Source organism: Malaclemys terrapin, chromosome 3, assembly GCF_027887155.1.
Source record: "Malaclemys terrapin pileata isolate rMalTer1 chromosome 3, rMalTer1.hap1, whole genome shotgun sequence".
Lineage (NCBI taxonomy): Eukaryota > Metazoa > Chordata > Testudines > Emydidae > Malaclemys > Malaclemys terrapin.
Genome location: NC_071507.1, coordinates 101,199,812 through 101,221,760, shown reverse-complemented (window position 1 = coordinate 101,221,760; position 21,949 = coordinate 101,199,812). Strand labels below are relative to the sequence as shown.

At 39.5% G+C, this 21,949-nt stretch overlaps 1 protein-coding gene across 5 annotated transcripts in view; it reads left to right on the top strand.

Annotated features, from left to right (window-relative positions):
- The window catches only part of UTRN (utrophin), a 565,558-nt gene that overhangs the window by 50,741 nt on the left and 492,868 nt on the right, over nt 1-21,949 (top strand). The window contains exon 1 of one of the 5 annotated variants that reach the window (XM_054021665.1): nt 4,198-4,291. The exons of 3 other annotated variants lie outside the window; for them this stretch is intronic. In XM_054021665.1, coding sequence (XP_053877640.1) covers nt 4,198-4,291 — 94 coding nt within the window. Of the gene's footprint in view, nt 1-4,197; nt 4,292-13,352; nt 13,371-21,949 lie in introns of those variants that run through there. One more of the 5 variants, XM_054021669.1, reaches the window with a different exon arrangement.

The window sequence follows — 21,949 nt, the reverse complement described above, 5'->3', positions numbered from 1 at the left end:
TCTACATATTTCAATAAGATTTAAAGTCACCTGTGTTGATTTATATTTAAGTTCAGCTTAGATATATGCATATGCCTTTAGATAGGTTGTTTCTAAGTACAGCATTGTCTACGTACACACTTGTGTAAACTAAAATGATGTAAACATGACAAAACGCTAAGGAATTGGCTTTTAGCCTACTGTGTTGAGGCAGGCTGCGGGCCTTCTGAAATGCTGTGGTGGACCAAGTATGGCCTGTGGGTCATAGTTAGGGCCCCCCTGCCTTAGAATAACAGGATGCAGTATGGTGGGTTTTTTTTAAATTTTTTCTCTCTCTGTCATCCTCCTCTCTTTCTCCTTTTTTTTTTTTTTAAACAACCCTTTCTCCCCTCCCCCCTCCTTTTCTGTTTCCTGCGGCTGTAGTCCGAGCTGGTGGATGTAGACTCTGTTTAAGTGTGGAGTTGAGGTTTCCTAAAAGAAAATAATCCCTACTAAAATGTGTCTCAAGACTATATTCCTGTCAAAACTATTTATTAAAGGTGGTTTGCTTTGTGCTGGTGTTGGTCTGGCCTTGTTTGAATATCATCATCTTGCTTGGTAATAGGTAGCTGTATGTTAAAGACTTTTAGTTTCTGCTTGTGGGAGAACCAAATGCCTTTGCTCCACTTCTTACACCCTCACTCTCTGTAGTTTCAGCTGGTCTCTTTGGGCTTCTTTAAATCTTGTGGGATGATAAGAAAACTAGGCAGCCAGCCAGTGACTGTTGGGCTATAATAGAGCCAGTGGTATGTACAAAATTTGATTACTGCTGTCAGCACCAGAATGAATAAAAGAGACTGCATACCCTAGTCAGATAGCTGTTAAATAAATGGTCTATTGAATTCTGTAGTAGTAGGAATGAGACCATCTTATTAGAATGAATGAAGTAGTTTGTAGCTAGAATGCATGTGTTGAACACTTAAGATTTTGTTTTTAAACAGTCCCCTAGCTCTAGTATTAAGGCTACTTCCCAAAACTCAGCATGTCCCTCTCTTGATTACCTACTCTTGCAGTTGATGTATGTGTTTCACATCCAGTATGTTATATTTTGGCAGAGGTTCTAGCTTCATTTTGACTTTAGATTATTTTAATGCCTTATTATTCCTGCAACCTACTAATTCTATAAGTGACTCCTTTGCAAATCACATCTAACACAATATAGTTTTACATCAGTGAGCGTCATTACTTAGATTCAAATTTAGGGCCTGACTTTGCAAACATTTAACTCTGTCAATATCTTGATGAATGGGAGCTGATTGGGCTTACACCTGTGTGTAATTGTTAACAGTAATGGACCTTGAGTTTTAAGTAGGGCTGTCAAGCTATTAAACAAATTAATTGCGATTAATCATGCTGTTATTTAAATAGAATGGTATTCTATTATTATTTTTGGATTTTTCTACATTTTCAAAGATATTTATTTTAATTACGGCACAGAATACAAAGTGTACAGAGCTCACTTTATATTTTTTATTACAAATATTTGCACTGTAAACGAGATTTTTCAATTCACCTCATACAAGTACTGTAGTGAAATCTTTATTGTGAAAGTGTAAGTTTTTTTGTTACAGAACTTCACTCAAACAAAACTATGTAAAACTTGAGAGCCTACAAGTCCACTCAGTCCTACTTCTTGTTCAGCCAATCGCTAAGACAAACAAGTTTGCTTACATTTACAGGAGATAATGCTGCCAGCTTCTCATTTATGTCACCTGAAAGTGAGAACAGGCGTTCGCATGGCACTTTTATAGCCGGCGTTGCAAGGTATTTACGTGCCAGATATGCTAAATATTCCTATGCCCCTTCGTGTTTGGGTCACTGTTCCAGAGGATATGCTTCCATGCTGATGATGCTCGTTTAAAAAACAAAAACAAAACAAAAACAAAAACAAAAAAAAGTTAATTAAATTTGTGACTGAACTCCTTGGGGGAGAATTTCATGTCTCCTGCTCTGTTTTACCCACATTCTGGCATATATTTCATGTTATAGCGGTCTCGGATTATGACCCAGCACATGTTCGTTTTAAGAACACTTTCACTGCAGGCTTAACAAAACTCAAAGAAGGTACAAATGTGAGATTTCTAAGGAAAGCTACAGCACTCGACCCAAGGTTTAAGAATCTAAAGTGTCATCCAAAATCTGAGAGGGACAAGGGGTAGGAGAATACTTTCAGAAGTCTTAATAGAGCAACACGCCGATGTGGAAACTACAGAACCTGAACCACCAAAAACGAAAATCAACCTTCTGCTGGTGGCATCTGACTCAGATAATGAAAATGAACATGTCGGTCCACTCTGCTTTGGATCATTATCGAGCAGAACCAGCTATCAGCATGGATGCATGTCCTCTGGAATGGTGGTTGAAGTCTGAAGGGACATATGAATCTGTAGCGCATTTGGCATGTAAATATCTTGCGACGCCGGCTACAACAGTGCCGTGCGAAGGTCTTTTCTCGCTTTCAGGTGACATTGTAAACAAGAAGCGGGCAGCATTATTTCCTGTAAATTGTAACCAAACTTGTTTTGTCTGAGGGATTGGCTGAAGTAGTACTGAATGAGTGGCCGTGTAGGCTCTAAAGTTTTACATTCAAAAATAAAAGAATGCAGTTATTTTTTGTACATAATTCTACATTTGTAAGTTCAACTTTCATGATAAAGAGATTGCACTACAGTACTTGTATGAGCTGAATTGAAAAATACTACTACTCTTATTTTTACAGTGCAAATATTTTTTATTACGAAGTGAGCACTGTACACTTTGTATTCTGTGTTGTAATAGAAATCAATATATTTGAAAATGTAGAAAAATATCCAAAAATATTTAAATTTCAATAGGTATTCTATGTTTAACAGTGTGATTAATTGCGATTAATTTTTTTGAGTTAATCGCGTGAGTTAACTGCAATTATTCGACAGCGCTAGTTTTAAGTAATTTTTCTTTTATTAAAAAATTGATCAGGATGGACATGCCTTTGTAAAATTTGTTTGGGAGAAGCTAATCAGTCTGATGTAATATTAAAGAAATCCACTACATTGCTGTGTGTGAGCACCATTCCTAAAATATACTTTAATACAAGTACCCTAGAGTAAGTTTCATGGCATCCTTTTTGGCTTCTTTCTTTTCTGTACAGAGATTTCCCTCTGGCTCCTCATCTTTATACTCCTCATCTTACATCACTTACCTGTTGTTACCTTCCCTGTGAATACATAAACACAGATTAATATCCTAAAATATGTAGCTGTGAATTAAAAATATATTTTATAATTTAAACTGAAAGATATTTAGCTAATTCCAGAGTTCAGAGCTCTCTTTTGCTTGTTGATTTCAGAACACCAAAGGGAGGACAGGGAGTTGTGTGCCCTGTGCTTCTTGAAGGGACACCCTGGGGTATTTGTGTATGCGAATATGATTTTTAACGTATTGTTAACTGTGGCGCTAATATTACTTTGCATTATTAAAACTGAACATTACTATTTCTTGCCTACGTCTTACTTGACGTTTCTACATATTGAGGATTTCAACTTTTGTTTATGCCTACATTACAGAGGTGATTTTCAGATCAGTTTAGCTGTACATATTGTATTAATTTTAATGGAAGATTTATGCCTAAATCTCCTGCACTGCTTTGAATTACGTGATGAAAGTACTTACTGGTACTTGCCTTACAGGAGTGTTGCTATAAAGAATTAAGAAGAAAAGTGCTATGTCCGTGATAAGTATTATTTTATTATTATTATTACAACTGTTTGCAAATTAATGCTAAAAAAAATTGTATAGCCTTTAAAAGATGTTCCATGAAATTTCAACAGTCTAGAACAGCATAGGAGAATTGCCACAGATTTTTTGCTACTTTCAGTATGTAGAACTGCTGCTTTGAAAACAGAAAGACAAAGTTTATTTTTGTCAAGAACACAAACACTGTATTGGTAAATTGTTACACGGGGGCACCCTTAATTAGTTTGTCTATATTGTTTGCATACGTTCTTCAACTGTAAAAGGCTTACGTGTTTCCTGAGTGGTTCACGTTGTGGTTGAATTTAAGTCCAGTTCTTTCATAGAAAAAACAATTCTCTCCTCTACTCCCCCTCCAAAAATCCCAGCATGCAGTTCTCATGCTGTTGTTGGTGTGCACTTCCTCTGCATCTTCACTTTTCCTGTTTTTAAACATTAAGCTTGATCATGAGCATTCAGACAGTCAAAAGAGTTCAGTGGAAAAAGTATACGTTTGCTTTTCTTGGGCATACAGATATCCAGGCTTGTTCTCTTCCACCAGGTGAGTGCATATTTAAGTTTCAAATATATTTCCAAGAGTGGAGATAATACAAAAAATTTTAGTCTTTTTTTTTTTTTTTAATCAGTTTGTTTTCTTAGTCTAATAGCATTGTGTCATTAAAGGCATGGCAGGAAACAGTCCAAGGGAAGGATAGTTTACAATTTGCTGTTTTTGTGGCACAACTCCGCTGCAAGCACTATGTGAATTGTGGCTGGTTAACATTTGCTGCTAGACGATTGTCACATAACACCTTTTGGCATTGATATATAATAAAAATATATATTTTAATTTAAAGTGTTAACTTGGTGAAGAAAGTTATTAAAATTATGTCTACTCTTTCACTGATTTCACTAACTGACTTCCTTGAAAATACATTTTAAAGTATCAAAAATGAGTATAGACAAGATCGGAAAGTCTTGCTGACATTTCCTGTTAGCTGAGAGAGAGAGACACTAGATCTTTAGGATTTGATTATCCAATTGGGCATATATAATAAAGTTCTGCTTATTGTGATTTGAGTATATTGGATTGTACATACTTCCTTTTAATAACTTTATCCCCCTTCACATTTCAGCACAGTTGCTAAAATGATTTTTTAAAAATCAAAGTTGGAAAAAAAGGCACCTTTAATGTTTTGAGACAAATGAATGAGATTTGCTGCAACTGATGAAAATAACCCAGATGGGTTTTTTGGGGGAGAGAAAACTGGGCACATGTTCTTTTCCTGTTTGAAACCCCTTTAGGAATTGAAAATTCTAGTGCTCTGAGGGATGGAATCAGGACTAAAAAAGCTAGAGCAGGAACAGATTAAAGACTCCCATATCTCTGAATTCCAGTTTTTTGGATAATACTCTAGCTATGGCAAGGCATCAGATCTGAGATAGTTGCCTCACGCTGATTACCTGCTGATGTAAATTGGCATTGTCCATTGACTTCAAACCAGCAAAACCAGCTGAACAGCAGAGAGTTTGACCCATTGCTTTTATTTAATGTCAGTTTTGACCCAATTTTTTGCTGCAGAATTGTGAACTGCTAAAGGAAGAAACCAATGTTCCTGTGCTGTTTTAGAAGAGGAACCCCCCATTTCCAGTAGAATAAAGTAGTGGGATCAGATTCTTGATTTTGCTTACGTCTGCGTAAATTTGGAGCAATGGAGTTGGTCTGCATTTATACTAGTTAAATAAGATCTTCATCTGGCCCTTAATCTTTAAAGGCTCAATTCACTCCCATTTAAGTCCATAGAAATTTCTGGGCATACTCGTTGATTTCAGTAGGAGTTGGATCTACGGGTTTGGCTAACAATGCTCCACAGACTTTGGAGAGCTGAAGACTTACTAAAGCTGAAGTGAAATAAAAACCAAAATGTTAATCAGAAATAGGTCATTTCTAAGGTCAGATCTCTTGATCTGCCAGGGCTAGAAAAACTTTGGGAGGTTTGTCTTGAGCCTGGACTGTTAATCAGAAGGAACATTTTGAGCTCTGCTTTTCTACATCTTGAATGAAAAGCTGTTTTTGAGGACTCGTTTGTATCTGTTTTTCCTAGAGTACAGGCTTGGGGGAAGAAGACATTGTAAGTAGTGTGTTTTGTTAATTGATGAACTCTGCCTTTGTGAAAGCTCTCAAGAGTTTAGTTCATCTACAGATTAGCTGTGAGTTGCATTCCTTTGGATCTTCTCAGGGGAAACACTGAAGATTGAGAAAAGAAGCTAAATTAAAAAAGGAAACATTTCTTTAAACAAAGAATGAGGGAGTTTTAGTGAAACAGTAAACGGAAACATTGAAAGGGTAGAAAGGTTAGAGAGGAAAAGACCTTTCCGGATATAGATGGATAATCAAAGGACCAGAAGTGAAACAGGGAAGAAGGTAGGAAAAACGAGGGAGAGAGCTTCTTTTTAGCAGAAATTCATAGATTCCAAGGCCAGTAAGGACCATTGTGATCAACTAATCTGACTTCCTGTATAACACAGGCCACAGAACTATCCCTGCTTCTCCCCCCCCCCACATGCTAGACTATATTTTTTTAGAAAAAGATTTTAATCGTTCTTGTTTCTCTCCTCTGAGCCATCCCCAATTTCTCAACATCCTTCTTGAATTGTGGGCACCAGGAGTAGACACAGTATTCCAGCAGCAGTGCCAAATACAGAGGTAAAATCATCTTTCTACCCCACTCATGATTCTTCTGCTTATGCATTCAAGGATTGCATTAGTCCTTTTGGTCACATGAGCTTCCAATGCAACGCTGTTCAGATGATTATCCACCACAACCCCCAAATCTTTTTCAGAGTCATGTATAGAAAGCTGCAGTTTGTAATGCTTTGACTATGTGGTTTAATGGTGGTTTGACTGTAGCAAATGCACAGATCTCTAAATTTTCCAGGCTTTGACTCCCTTTTGGGTGCTATAGATCAGTGGCTCTCAACCCCTCCAGACTACTATACCCCTTTCAGGGGTCAGTTTTGTCTTGCATACCCCAAGTTACACCTCACTTAGTAACTACTTGCTTACAAAATCAGACATAAAAATACAAAAGTGTCACAGCAAACTATTACTAAAAGTTGTTTACTTTCTCATTTTTACCATATCATTATAAAATCAATTGGAATATAAATATTGTACGTACATTTCAGTATATAGAGCAAGGGTTCTCAAACGTCACTGCACCGCAACTCCCTTCTTACAACAAAAATTACTACATGAGCCTGGGGGGGGTGGGGTGGGTGAAGCCTGAGTCTGCCTGATTCCCACTGCCCCGGGTGGGATAGGGGGCTTCAGCCCCAGCCAGTGGACTTCTAACCGGAGCCCTGCCCACTACCCAGGGCTGAATCCCTCAGGCTTCGGCCCCGGGCAGTGGGGCTTGGGCTTCAACCCTGAGCCCCAGCAAGTCTAGGTGACCCCATTAAAATGGGGTCCCGACCCACTTCGGGGTCCTGACCCACAGTTTGAGAACCACTGATATAGAGCAATTGTCTGCGTGATGGGTTGGATCACAGAAACCCTCTTGGGAGCTGCCGCCTGATGTGCCAAGACTACCTCTGCCCCTGCCTTCTTGCCCCGTCAGCTTAGGACTTCAGTGCCCTGCCTGGTTTGAGCCAGACTCGCTAGCCTGCTGTAAACCCAGACCCAGGTCTGAATCACATCCCCTAACAGCTGTAGGCTTACCTGAAAGCAGCTTACAGAAGTGTTTTTGTCTTTAACATTCAGATGCCCAAATTCCAGTGGGGTCTAAATCCAAATAAATCCGTTTTACCCTGTTTAAAGCTTATATAGGGTAAACTCATAAATTGTTCGCCCTCTATAACACTGATAGAGAGAGATGCACAGCTATTTGTGTCCCCCCTCCCCCCCCCGGTATTAATACATACTCTGGGTTAATTAATAAGTAAAAAGTGATTTTATTAAAGACAGAAAGTAGGATTTAAGTGGTTCCAAGTAGTGACAGACAGAACAAAGTGAATTACACAGTAAAATAAAAACAAAACACGCAAGTCTGTCTAATGCAGTAAGAAACCGAATACAGATAAGCTCCTCACCAGTTCCAGAATGCTTCCTTTTACAGACTAATCTCCTTTTAGTCTGGGTCCAGCAGTCACTCACACCCCTTGCAGTCACTGTCCTTTGTTCCAGTTTCTTTCAGGTGGTGGAGAGACTATCCTTTTAGCCAGCTGAAGACAAAATGGAGGGATCTCCCAGGGGTTTAAGTAGACTTTCTCTTGTGAGTGGAGACCTCCTCCTCTCTCCTATGCAAAGTCCAGCTACAAAATGGAGTATTGGAGTCACCTGGGCAAGTCACATGTCCATGCATGACTGAGTTCCTTACCAGCCAAGCCACATTCATGGGAAAGCCCAGATGTGGATTGGTGTCTCCAAGTTCATTGTTGGCTGAAGTGTTTCTTGATGGGGCACTTACTGAGAATAGTCTTTTCTCAGGAAGCTGACCAACTGCTTCACTACAGCCTACTTAGAATCAAACAAGTATGCAGCCAATATTCATAACTTCGGATACATGTATACAAATAGGATTAATAGATTCAGTAGATCATAACCTTTACGGAGATATGTTACATGGCATATGTAGCATAAAACACTTTCTAGTTTTGTTATATATGTACATACAGAAGCATATTTCCATAAAGCCTTATGGGTAGCACCGTCACAGTTTGTATTAAATTTTTAGTTTGTACTGAGTTTGCTACTGCTTTTCATCTAGCCTGTTGTAAAACTAGGCAATATCTAGATGAGTTGATATATCCCCTGGAAGACCTTGGTGTACTCCCCAGGGGTATGTGTGCCCCTGATTGAGAGCCACGTCTATAGATCACCCTAACTTTTTTTTCTGAAAAAAGATATTTGACAGTATGAGCTAGGACTGGATTAAACTGTTCTAGGCAAAAAAACCCCAAACAAACTAGACTAAACGCTTGTATTAAACACAAATATTAAAAAACCCCAAACTGTTAGGAAGACTCTTCTTTCTCTAAGGACATGTCTACAACTGCACCTGGGAGTGTGCTGCTCAGTGTGGCTAGACAGATGCGTGCTACTTGTGCTCAAGCTAGCATGTTAAAAATAGCAATGTGGTCACAGTGGCACGGGTGGTGGCTTGGGTTAGCCATAAAAGTGCATTTGTGCACTTGTTGCAAGGCCCAGCTGAGTCTTACCTATGCTCTAGAGAGCTCATGCTACATGCCTGTGTGATCCACTACATACAACAGTATGTAAAAATTCAAACCAGACATGTGTCTAGTCCAGTGCCCCATGTCTGAAAAGAGCCAGTACTAGATGTTTCAGAAAAGCATAGGGAAACCCTATAGTGGGCAGTTATGGAATAACTTCTCTATAGTGGATGTTTCTAATTAGAGGCAGTCTTATACCTTGAAACATGGGGGTTTATTGCCATACTAATTTTTTTTTATCTGATTGAATGGGATAGTCTTATTACATTTCTGAAGATCGAATCTTCTTTTGAATCTTTCTAAGCTCTTGGATTCTGTGATATCTACTGGTAGGGTGGTACACGGGTAAGTCGGGTTGTGTAAAATATTTCATTTTTCTACAGTCAGGGCCGGCTCCAGCTTATTTGCTACCCCAAGCGGCGAAGAAACCAAAAAAACATAAAGCCGTGATTGGCGGCACTTCGGCGGCAGCTCTACCGCGCCGCTTCATTCCTCAGCGGGTATTCGGCGGCTGGTCCTTCCCTCCGAGAGGGACTGAGGGACCTGCCACCGAAGACCCGGACATGCTGCCCCTTTCCATTGGCCGCCCCAAGCACGTGCTGGTGCCTGGAGCCGGCCCTGTCTACAGTTCCTTTTGCATTCTACTTATCCAAAACCTTTTTAGGAGCGATAAGTTATGTACTGGCTGTTCAGGCAAATGCACAAACTGTTTCACTGTGTAAGGAATTTTCAGTTGAGTGTACAAATAGAATCTATTAGGTATAAGATGGTCTTGCATCAGGGAAGTCAGAAATAAACATTCTTCCCTGAGTGGGTTTAATCTTGCAATGTCTTTTTTTCTTAACATCTTGATTTTAAATGGGATCATGGAGTACAAGCTCTGTATACTTAGGAATAGGTTTGTTGCCTCGTTCAAAGGTCTGGATATGGTGCTCAATGATACAATTTGACCTCCTTCAATTCAGCTGGTTTGATTCCAGTGACTTGGTCCAGCTAGAGAGGCTTTGGGTTTTCTAAATTTGGACCTTAACTGGGAGAAAGAATGGGGGTCCTGCCTCCTCCAACTGTTCAAACACAGTTTCCTGCTCTGTGCCATCCCATGACACTGGTAGCCTTTTATAAGTGTGTGATTAATGGTTTCAATCATTTAATTTTTTGTTTTCTGCAATTTAGAAACACATGTAAAAATTGTATACATTTAGTTATTTCCTTTTGGCAACAACTCTGCTGTTTAATGTATTTCACGATAAAAGGTTAAAGGGATACAGTCAACTTGATACCTAATCGATTTGTAAGAATAAGTTGTAAGTAGTTTCAGGTTGTATACTTCCCCTTGAGCCCTTCTGTCAATTTTCATGGCTTTTCAAGGAATTTTTTCTAACTCTTTTCTCTCTACTGTTGTATAAAAGGACCCACATGAGCAACATGGGAAACTGACTATTAATGATGGCAGATGGTGATGCTGACTATCCCTTCCAGAGTAATCAACTGAAAAATAAAGAAATATTTTTCTCTATACTCAGAGTAATTTTTGTAACCATGAGAGGTAAAAAGATAAACACCCCTCCCCCCCCCCGCAAAAAGTAAAGAACAACCCTTTTGTACTTGCAGCATTGTGGGAAACTGGGATCCTCCCTAGACTGACCATGAATTTGATGTTGTCACTTTTATGTATTTCCACTGAAATGCTCTGACCCTTAATTGAAGGGCGCCATATGCTTCCTGTTCTAGTCAGCTATGTGTACAAGAATGGCTAAAATACAGTCTGTTATGTGACCTGGTTTGTGAATTGTATTGCTGGATGGAGTGTATTGTAAATCTTACTAAGCAAGTAATTCAAAAAATAAGTTGGTCTAACTCCCGGACTATCCTTCCATTGAATTAAAAGCATAATTGTTTTGGAGGGGAAGTAGATGAGTCATGGTTCAACCCTCAAGATGTGGTGAAATGGATTTTTGTAATAAATTTTTATATATTAATCTTAAAGGAGCGATGGAGAAAGTGATTGAAGTTTCTGCTTAAAAGTGTAGGTTGTAACAAATGAGTTGGTTTGGTGTCCATATGGATTAGATTATGGAAACACCTCTACAAAATTAAATAATTTATAACAAAATATGTTGGGTATAAACCTCTGTATAGTTTTGGAAACTGAATTTTCTTGAAGTTTAGTCAAATGTTTGACAAAAATATTTTTTTAAATTCTAAGATGAGCTTTAACTGAGTGGAGGGGAAAATACCTTGAGTAAAGTAACTTTCATATGATAACAAATGCAGTGGGGGTGTGTGTATGTGTGAGAGAGAGGAGGAAGGTAGGGAGGAAGGTAGATTCATTTCTTAATTTGGTTCCTTTACAGAATGGATTCTGTTGTCTGTTCAAATAGACATCCATCCACTCTTCTGTCTTGTCTGCACTATTAAAATCTATGATGTAAGCAAGACCAGTGTAATAACTTGGTAGTGCTTGACAGTTAAAACATTGTGTAGGATTGCCTGTGCAGATGGGACCAGTTATGTTTTAACCATCTTACTGAACCACAGAAAAGTGTTGGAGTGCAAGGCTGTAGAAGCCTTCAGTAAGATGCAGTTCAGTTACTCTAGACAAGTGAGACTAAACTGCTTTTTAACCATTTTGAGCACTACCAATTTGTAATCAGTTACTGGAGCATGCTAGGTTTTAATACTGTAGATAGAATGTTAGGCTGTGTTCTGTGTTGGTACAAAATGGCATAGGTTAGAGCAGACATGAAAACAGTGAACATATTGCTAAAGATGGCTTCATATAACTGAAATTTATGAAGTAGATTTCAAGCATTTATACATGCCCTAGTAAGCTCTGTGAAAGAGAGAGTTCATCTGTTCTCATCCATGACACTATAACTTTGAGAAGAAATAGTTAATGTGCCTTAACTGCATGCATCGTATATAGTGGGATAGATAACTAATGTGGCTTCATCATCCTTTCTTGATTTGTTGATCAATGCATTTCATACAAGAGAATCAGGCTGGAATTACTTTTGGGATTCAAAAGTGAGTCGTTCACCTCTCAGCCAGTGACTGGTGGCAAGCACAGCACTGCTGTGAGAGAGCTTGCCGCTGTAGTGCAGCTGAGGGTAACTGTGGGAAGATGCTGAAAACTAGCCAGTCTGTACAGTTCATTTTCAGCCTGGGTCGGGAGACTGATAGCAATCAGGTAAAACTAGCAAAGGTAAATTACATTTGCCACCCGAAAAGGGTAGATTTTCTTTTCTTCTCCAAGAAAAATGTCATATATTATACTTTGTATTTCCTTATGTGATGTGATGCTTCATAAAAATGTCACACAGTAGAAATATTTGGATTCTGCAGAAAATGCATGCTCTACACACCAGCCAATGCCTTAGTCCAAGCAGCTTTTCAGATTGTGAGTGAGAGAGCATGTTAGATTCCAAGCAGAAAGTGGCTGGCAACCTGCCACACACACCAGACTTCAGAAATGCTCCTGAGGGTCTGTCCTACAGGAGTAACAGAAGATATCTAGACAAAAGGATAGAGGACAGTAGAACCCTTTTATTTATTTTTTTCTATTTTTTTCCCCTTGAGGGCATCCCATGTTACTGACGATGCTTGTGGGCTGACAGAAGTAACATATTGCCCACCAGTTGACTGACATTAAAACACTTGACGAGCAGCAAACACAGGGTTCAGGTGGTAGATTCACCCCAGCAGATGAACAGATCACAGCAGACAAAACTATTTTCAGAACAAAATTGGCAGTTTGATCAGAAGATTCTAGAGATTCAGGGATAGTAATTCTTGACAGATAGGAAATAGAATAGCCCTCTCTTCTGTCGGATCTGATTTTCATCCTAGATATATTTGTGTATCTTATTAATTGGCTGTGTTAGTTTGTGGTGCTTATTTTTGGTAATTTTTGTTTGCATTTGGTTTTTTAATAAGGAAGATATAAGAGCAGCTCCTGGGTCATTGGATATTGGGTCCCTGTCATGTGGCAGGGGTTATAACTGTTTATAATCCTGAGCCGTGTCATGTGACTGTTGCTAGGAAGTACAAGCTAGTCTCTTCTGAGTGCTTTTTTTCACCTACATGAGCCCTGGTCCTACAAAAGGCTCCTTGCAGGCCCAGAGGTTGTGGTAGACTTGGGGGTTAGAAGAAGGAAAGAGAAGAGAGAGTGTCATGATAAGATATAAGTTGTTGATATTGGATGAACTTCCAAGGAAGAGAAAAACTGGGCTTATGCCCATTTTTGCTTCTTTATGATTTTCAAAGAATACAGGATTCTGTCTGTCTGTGTGTGTGACTCTCTCTCTCTCTCTTGAATTTCTAGAGTAAAAAACTAGGTCCTCTCTAGGCTGGAAGACTCTCTGGGTTATGTCTACACCACCAGTGAAGGTACAATTGCTGTGCAGGTAGGTATACTTGTGCTAGCTTTCATTCAGCTAGTGCAGGAAATAATAGCACCCTGGTGAAGGCCAGCAACCAGAGTACATACCCTGAGTTCCTGGCGGGTTTGTACCAGGACAGCTAGGCTCTGCCACCACATCCTCACTGCCATGATTATCCGTGCTGCCCAAGTTAGTGTGGGGTGGGTATACCTACCAGCGTGGCAATTGCACCTTCATCTGTGGTGTAGCTGTACCCAAGGAAAAGTATTCAAGGTTAGGTAGGGCTTAGCTAATACTTTTTAATTAACCATACCTTAACCCTAACTTGCATTTAGACTAGGGAAAGAGGTCAACACATTTTACCTCTATGATCTCAGGCTCCCTTCTAGTGTAATCCTCAACTGGTTACATCAAGATAAAAGTGGTTAAACCTGCATCTGTTGGGGGTGGGTAGGGGTTAGGGTTAGTTTAAACGTGCTAGTTAACCTTGACCTAACCTCGACCACTTTTTTCCAAGTTTAGCTAAACCCTTTGACTGTAGAACTAGTGAAATGATGGTATCACAAGAGTCAAGCGAGTGAGGGCTGAGCAGTTGAGAATGGCAGAGATTTTTAGGCAGACTGCAAAGGGGGATGGGAGATGTTACATTTCTATAACTTCCATGGTGAGTAATGATGTAGGCTACATGTGGATAAAAAGTTTGAGAGCTCACATGACACATTGTCTGTCACCTGGTGTATACTACATAGTTAAGTCAATTTAAAGCACCTTACGTTGACCTAATTATATCCGTGTACAGATGATATAGTCTTGTCCCGCTGATGTAAGTGCCATACTACACTGACATAGTAACACCACCTCCACGAAAGGTATAGCACGATGTAGTTAGGGTGATGCAGTGCCTGTGCAGACACTACATTACTTTCTTGGGCTGTTGACTGTCTTGTCAAGTTCAGGGCTCCATGCTGAGCCGTGAAATTGACAAGAAAGCCTGGCAGCTAGACTAGAGGTTCTCCTGGCTCTCCACTCCCAGCTGGGCTGCTACGCAGAGGCTCCCCACTCCCAGAGGTGAGAAGCCCCGGCGGCTGCCCCCCACACTGCCCCTCTTCAGTTGGCGGAAGCGCTCCTGGTGAGGACATGTACCACCAACAGAAGGGAGGGTGTAATGTAAGTCAGCCTAACATAGGTTGACTTAGGGCATGTAGTGGAGACATGTCTTGTGACACCCAGAAGAATCACCAGCAAAAGAAGGGAAGACAAGACTTGACACTGCTGATGTTTCTAAGGTAAAACTAGTTTCCAAAAAAACCAAAACCACCCTCAAAGAAAACCAAAATTTTCAGGTCTTCTTCATATGGTATAAAGGAGTAAAAAAAAAAGTACAAGCACAATTTTTTATTTTAAAAAGTCCTTTTCAGATCTAAGTATCAAAGGTATTTACATTGAAGCTTGAGTGAATCATAATGTGAGAAATGTAGAGAATGTGGCTTCCAGGTCAAAGTATCCATTTAGCATCCTGATCTAATCCTGGAATGTGATTCACATACTCTTTTTCAGCTAAGTGAATTAAAACAAAGGCCCTTTTCCTATTCTAGGTCTAAATTCTAAATATAAATAAATCTGTGTTGCAGACTTCTAGTGGTGTGGATTTTTTTTTTTTTTTTTTACTGGTGACTTTTGATGTTCTGTAAAAGAAGCTAATCATAAATAGCAATGTGGGCTTGTAAGTGGGTTTTGCTCATTTGGTTTATTCTGTCTTAGAAGTAACTTGAGAGAGAAGAATGTTTTACAAGGTCTTCCTATAATGTGTTTTGGAATGTTTTAAATCAGCTGGAGGGAAAAGGGCCCACTAATTTGAATTATTTGTTAAAAAAGATCCTTTTTATTGTTTAGACATTTAAAAGGCGATTTTTTTTTTAAATTGTTATGGCAACTTCTTTAAGAAAATCAACAAAAAGGCATTGGTTGATTCTTGAAGTTTTGCCTTGCTGCTTTGTACATTAAGAAAAGGCACAAGCTAGCTAACCGACCTCAAACCCAGAAATTGCCAGATGCAATTATACTGATATATGGATCATTCCTTTACAGTGAATGTAAACAGTAGTGTCAAAAATAATGCAGATAAAATCCAGGGTTGCTAAATAATATAGGACAAAACTAGTAGAGAAAATGTTTTGTAGCTTCTCAGAGGATATAAGCAAAAGTTGAGTTTATTATGTATTGGGACATAATTTTTAAACGCATGTAGTGGGTTTTGTTAAATTAAAACAGCAGCTACTGATCTACAATTTTTCCACATCTTTCTGTTTATTTTATCCAGAAGAATGGAAACAAAGGAGTTCTTTGAGAAGTCATTTAGATTATATATAATTTGCATCTTGTGAGACATCACAAGTTGTAAATGGAAGGGGGAAAAAAATCTAAATGCAGTTTGTAAAAATAGGTTGTCATGAGACGGTTAATCATGATACAAGATTCTTGAATCCATGACTATACTAATTAAGAACTCAATCCACCAAAGGTATTCATGTGGGCGCATCCTAACACCCACATATGGTTGCATAAAGTTGAATGGGGCTCTGTTGCAGGATTGGGGTGCAAAATACTAAAAGAAAATCATGGAATCCATAAAATGAGGATTTGCAGTCTAGTGCTGAGAAAAATCTTTAAAAAGTAAAATCCACCTTGCATAATCAATGTTCTGAAGGAATCCATAGAGTTGCTTATGTATTGAAGACTTGGACCCTGACCCTGCGATCTGCTCAGTGAGAGGAGACCCTGCTCAGTGGAAGCTCGCTGAAATCACCAAGAATACTCCACAGTGAGTAAAATTCAGCAAGTTTGTCTTTGCAGAATTGGTTACTATACTACTAAATGATGGTGACAGTTTGGACAACTTTTTTCAGATCTTGACTTCCAGGGAAATCTGTATAAAACTTTTGTTCTGCAGCTAAGACAGGAATGTAATCAAGCATTGCAGAGCTCTTCTGCTATTGATATTACAAAAATGCTATTATGAATTATTGTTTGTTTCTAGTAATGACCACAATGCACTAGGAACTGCACAAACACAAAAGGGGGCTATGTCCCAGCCCCTAAAGTGCTTACAGATAAGAGTGGTAAGCTTAATCTTAAGAACTGGTATTTGTGTTTGAACAATTATAAGAATGTTCTAAATTGAGCTGATTAAGTTTCATTGATTGAATTGTATGCTTACCTTAAGGAACCGTACTGCCATTCCCATTCCCCTGAATGAGGCTCTCCTATCCAGGTGAAGATAGGACCTTGAAAGGGAGGTTCTATTCCTGACCATGGGATTCAGGGGCTGGTTAGGTCTCTGGGGGTCCCATGGGATGATTAGAAGATGTAATTCTTCATATAGATTTTTGTCATGTTGACTTGACATAAATTGAGAGAGATTGAGAAGAAACGGGTAGGGGACAGCTGACGAGACTGTGATGCAAGAGTTTTGAGGGGCTCGACAAAATTACCTGACATAAGGAGGAAATTGAGGGCCCTAGTTGAACTGTCTCATAGAGTTTAAGGCCAAAAGGGACCTTCATGATCATCTAGTCTGACCTTCTGCACATTACAGTTCACAGAATCTCACCCACTCACTCCTGTAGTAGTCCCATGACCTCTGGCTGAAGTCCTCAAATCTTGATTTAAAGACTTAGTTACAGATAATCCACCACCATTTACTCTAGTTCAAACCAGCAAGTGATCAGTTCCCCATATTGCAGAGGAAGGTGACCTCTTCTCTCCCCTGGCCCCTGCCCTCCCGGGTCTCTGTCAATCTGGCCTGTGGGAAAATTCCTTCCAAGCCCCAAATATGGCGATCAGTTAGACCTTGAGCATGTGAGCATGACCCACCAGCCAGATACCTGAGAGAGAATTCTCAGTAGTTACTCAGAACTCTTCCCATCTAGAGTCCAATCTCTGGCTGTTGGAGATATTTGCTAATAGCAGTTGCAGATGGGCCGTAGGCAATATCATACTATCCCCTCCCTAAACATATCAAGCTCAGTCTTGAAACAAGTTTTTTGCCCCTCTACTCTCCTTGGAAGGCTGTTCCAGAACTTCACTCCTCTGATGGCTAGAAACCTTCATCTAATTTCAAGCCTAAACTTATGGATGGCCAGTTTATATCAATTTTTTTTCTTGCGCCCACATTGGCCCATAACTTAAATAAGTTGTCTCCTTGCCTAGCATTCATCCCTCTGATGTATTTAGAGATACGATCAGTTCTCCCCTCCTCCTTTGGCTTGTTTAGCCTAACAAAACAAACTCCTTAAATCTCCTCTCATAAGACCGATACTTCTGATCATCCTATTAGCCTTTCTCTATACCTGTTCCATCTTTTTTTAAACATGGGAGATCAGCACTGCATGTGGTATTCCAGATGAGGTCTTGCCAGTGCCTTATCCAATAGTAATTATACTTGCCTATTGGCACTATCCCATTGCCATTGAAGACTATGTGGAGTTGGGTGCCTGTGGAGATGCTGAAGGAGCATTGAGGGATAGTCTTGGACCAAGAAGGTTTAAAGCTAGTTGCTTTTAGGTGACCAGTCTAGTGCAGGATAATTGACTTCTTGCTAGCCCTATTGGTTTGGACAGTAGTCTAGGAGATAGAAATATGGAATTTCCTGATTTTTGCTGGGTAACATAACTAGGAATTTACATTACTATGCAAATTTAGGTGAGACTTTATTAGGAATTAACTTAAAAGTCTCACATTTAAAATGGTAATATTTGGGTCTGAATCTTGAGGAATCACACTCAAAGCTTAGGATCTTTTTGAAGCAGTTTAGAACAGATTTCGTTTTGAAGGGACCTAGTACCAGGGTTCCTCTGAAGTCAAGGAAGAATTAACCTTGTGGAGACTGTATTAACAGTATAAAGCTATTAGCCCTGTGAATGCTGGGTAGCCCTTAAATTTTGTGAGTTTTATCAAGAGTTGTGTTTACCAGTCTTCAAGGATATTTGAATCTGGATCTTAAATTTGAGTGTGTGAACAAGGCTTGAGAGTGTATTTGCCTGCTTGCCATAGCCTCTTGATATTGGCCAGCAAATGCAGCCCTGTTTGACAGTTCAGTGTCCTATTATTCGCTCTGTATAATCCTGTAAGAGCATATCTTGTGCTGATCACTGGAGCGTTCTGCTTGGTGCTCATGTGATGTAAGAATGAAAGTTAGCAACAAAAACCAAAACAACCTCCGCTTTCACTAATGCACAGATTAAGAATAGTAATAAAGTATGCACATATTTTACAATACCAGATTAACCCATTGCTTTGATTCTGACATATGAAGGGTTATCCTCACAAAATGTCAATGGAAATCCTGCTTTCAGGGCAGCCTATGAAAAGTTAGAAATGTAACAGTGAGCCTATGTATCCCTTTTGGAAGGCACAATTAAATACCTGAACTTAATAATGAGACTGCAAGTGAGAGTACTGGGGCGTGGGGATAGATGATTATCAACTGCATTAGAAACAAAGGAAAAGTTTATCAGGTGTTGAAAAAATTATCTTAGCATCTAATTCTTAGCTTTTGATTAACAATTGTTTCTATTGTGAACTTTAGTGAAAGTTGTGAGAGCTTCCTGGAAAGAAGAGTAACTGTTGCCTCTTTGTGTATTTTACACTGTACAGAATGGCCAAGTTTCATGCAGCTTCATATGTGACATTTTATACCAAAAATTTGCTAATATGCAAATTATTCGCAAATAACCACAAACCTCAGGTTAAGTTCCGTATGCCTTGCCTCAAGCAGTGGCACGGCTAAGAAATGGAGCAGCACAAAACTTGGTAGCTGTGACAAGTTAGTGTGTGCTCAAGGGTATTTGGGAAGTAGGAGGCAGCTGTTGGGAGTAGGGAGAAACAAGAGCAGCTGTCTTTGTGGGGCTGTCTGAGTGAGGGGTGAGGGGGCTGAGGGAGTGACTGAGGGAAGCTGGGTTTGGGATGTCCAGAAAGGAGGATAGTTGGGAGAAGATGTGAGGCTGAAGGATAGTTAGGTTTGGGGGGAGAGGGTATCCAGGAGGCATAGCTGGATAACCTGGAGAAGAAAAATATAGCTGGGTTTGTGGGGGAATTTGAGGGCAGCTGGGTGGAAGCTGGGACCTGACTGGACGTTCTAACTCACTGCTGAGGGAGGAGATGGGATAGCATTTGGTTCTCCTTACTTTCAGTCCCTGCTCTTGTGGCTGCTGACTGTTTGAACAAACTTCTTATATGCTTTCAGTGAGATTGAAAAACAAGAAGTGGCTAGGCTGAGTGTTTGTTTTATTATCTTCTTTCTCAAGTATCACTTTGTTTATCTTTAGGTTAGCAGGGACTACTCCCTGTGGTTAGCCTTTTCTTTTTGTTACATGGAGCCACTGTTCCCAGTCCTTTGATTTCTTCTTTGAAATTCTGCTGTTCCCCAGCAGATTTTTAATACCCTTTCACAGGTAGTGATTCATTTGCAAGATGGGTGGGAGTGCATAAGTCCATGATCCAGAGATATCTTCTCCCAAGACACTATTTGCATGTCATTTTTCTTCTTTTCTCTTTATTCTCCTGCACCTTCAAGTGCATAGGGTGTCCAGCTGTTTCCACCACTTATTTTGTTCTTGTGCTGGTGTGTTCAGACTTCTGAGTGTCATGTTGAGGTATTTGGCTTCTTTCTCTATTGTTCAATGTAATGTTTCTCTACATTGCCCTCTTTCCCCCCTCCCCCCACTTCAGGTGGTGTCCATATTCTCACTTGAACTAGAAGTTGTGGTGGTGGCATCCTTATAGCATGTCCTAAATATATCCATCATCCTCTTCTCTCCATGTTTGATGCTTTAGGTTGGTTTGTTCTATTTAGACTTTCTAATGTTGCAAGAAAGTCTAATTAACTCTGAGGATCTTCTGCAGGCATTTACTTTGGAATAATCTAGCTACCAATTTCTGTCATAGATTTTCATGACTCTTCATCATAAATGAAGACCGGCATGATGCTGGTGTTAAAAATTTGTATTTTTGTATCCGTTCCAGTCATGCTACTTTCATAAACTTGAAAAGATTGGGAAAAGTTGTTAGCTGCTTTTGATGTTTGTTGGTTGACATCTAACATGATGTCACCATCATTGCACATCTCACTCTGTAGATAGGTAAGGTAACTTGCTACTTCTAGTATTTCTCTATTTTCCCTTGTTGTTTCTTCCATTAGGAGCTATACTGATCTAAGCAGAACAATGTCATCAGCAAAAATTAGGTCATTTGGTACAGTCCAAAGATAAAATTTGCTCTTCAAGAGCACCTTCATGAGCCATGGCTGCGTTAGCATCGTCTAGAAAAAGGGATACATTGAGCTAGAATCGGGGAATAATCATTTCCCCAACTGTTTGAACACTATCTAGAAGAATATAAAATTACTCTACCCCCAAAAAATAAAATGAGAAGCAGTATACAAAACTCCTACCTCGTTTTAGTTCTCCCCTTCCGCCTAAATGCTTCATGGTAGGTACATAGAGCTTGTGACATTGCAGAATGATGCTTTCTTGGGAGCCAGACGATGCAACTGAATATCTATTGATAATGTAAAGAAATATGATTATTTATGATGTCAGTTCACCTTTATTCCAAACTCTTTATTCTGAATAAGAATCGCTCCTCAGTTGCATCGGTTTGTTCCATGACTACTAGTCAAGTATACACAAGTAAGAGAGTAGAACAGACAAAAACACACTTCTGTTAGGCAGATGTCACAATCTATCTTTGCTTTTTACATAGCACTTACTGCCATGAAATCTAGGTACACCTCTCCCCGATATAATGCTGTCCTCGGGAGCCAAAAAATCTTATCGCGTTATAGGTGAAACTGCATTATATCGAACTTGCTTTGATCCACCGGAGTGCACAGCCCTGCTCCCCCAAGAGCACTGCTTTACTACGTTATATCCGAATTCGTGTTATATCGGGTCAAGTTATATCGAGGTAGAGGTGTACTACAGTTTGGCAGCTGGAACCTGTGTATATTATCTTTTAATGCTCACTTAATGAACACAAATTAGTTTCTAGATTTTAAGGATAAAAAGCTTAGTAGTCATCCTTTTATTCTTTCTCTTCTTCCACAGCCACATAAAGGCTTGAGGAGTAATAATGGACCAGAGTGACATGAATTGAAAGAGTAGAACAACTCTGATTATAGACACAACTGAGGCTTTGGAGCTCTTATTTATTTATTCCTTTGGCAAGTTGTTTTTTTCTCTCCCCCTTCCCCCTCATTGTGTTGCTCTCTGTGTGATTGAAAGCAAACCTTTTTCATGGAAAAGGTTGTAATTAAATACAAACAAATAGCAGATTATATTGGATAGCAAGAGACAATGCTTGGGCACACTAATGCTTTCTAGAGCAAAAGTATTTGTGAATGCATTCCTCCTCCTACAAACTGCCTTAGGATCTCCTTTTCTCTTTGGGTATTTGCAGAGTTTTCTTCCCCATTTCTTTTTCTGACTTTGACTGTTACCTTAAGGTATGTCTACACTGCAATAAAAAACCATGGGCACCAAGTCTCAGCATCTGTGTCAGCTGGGGCTGCTGAGCTGTCAAATTTCAGCTGGAGCCTGGGCTCT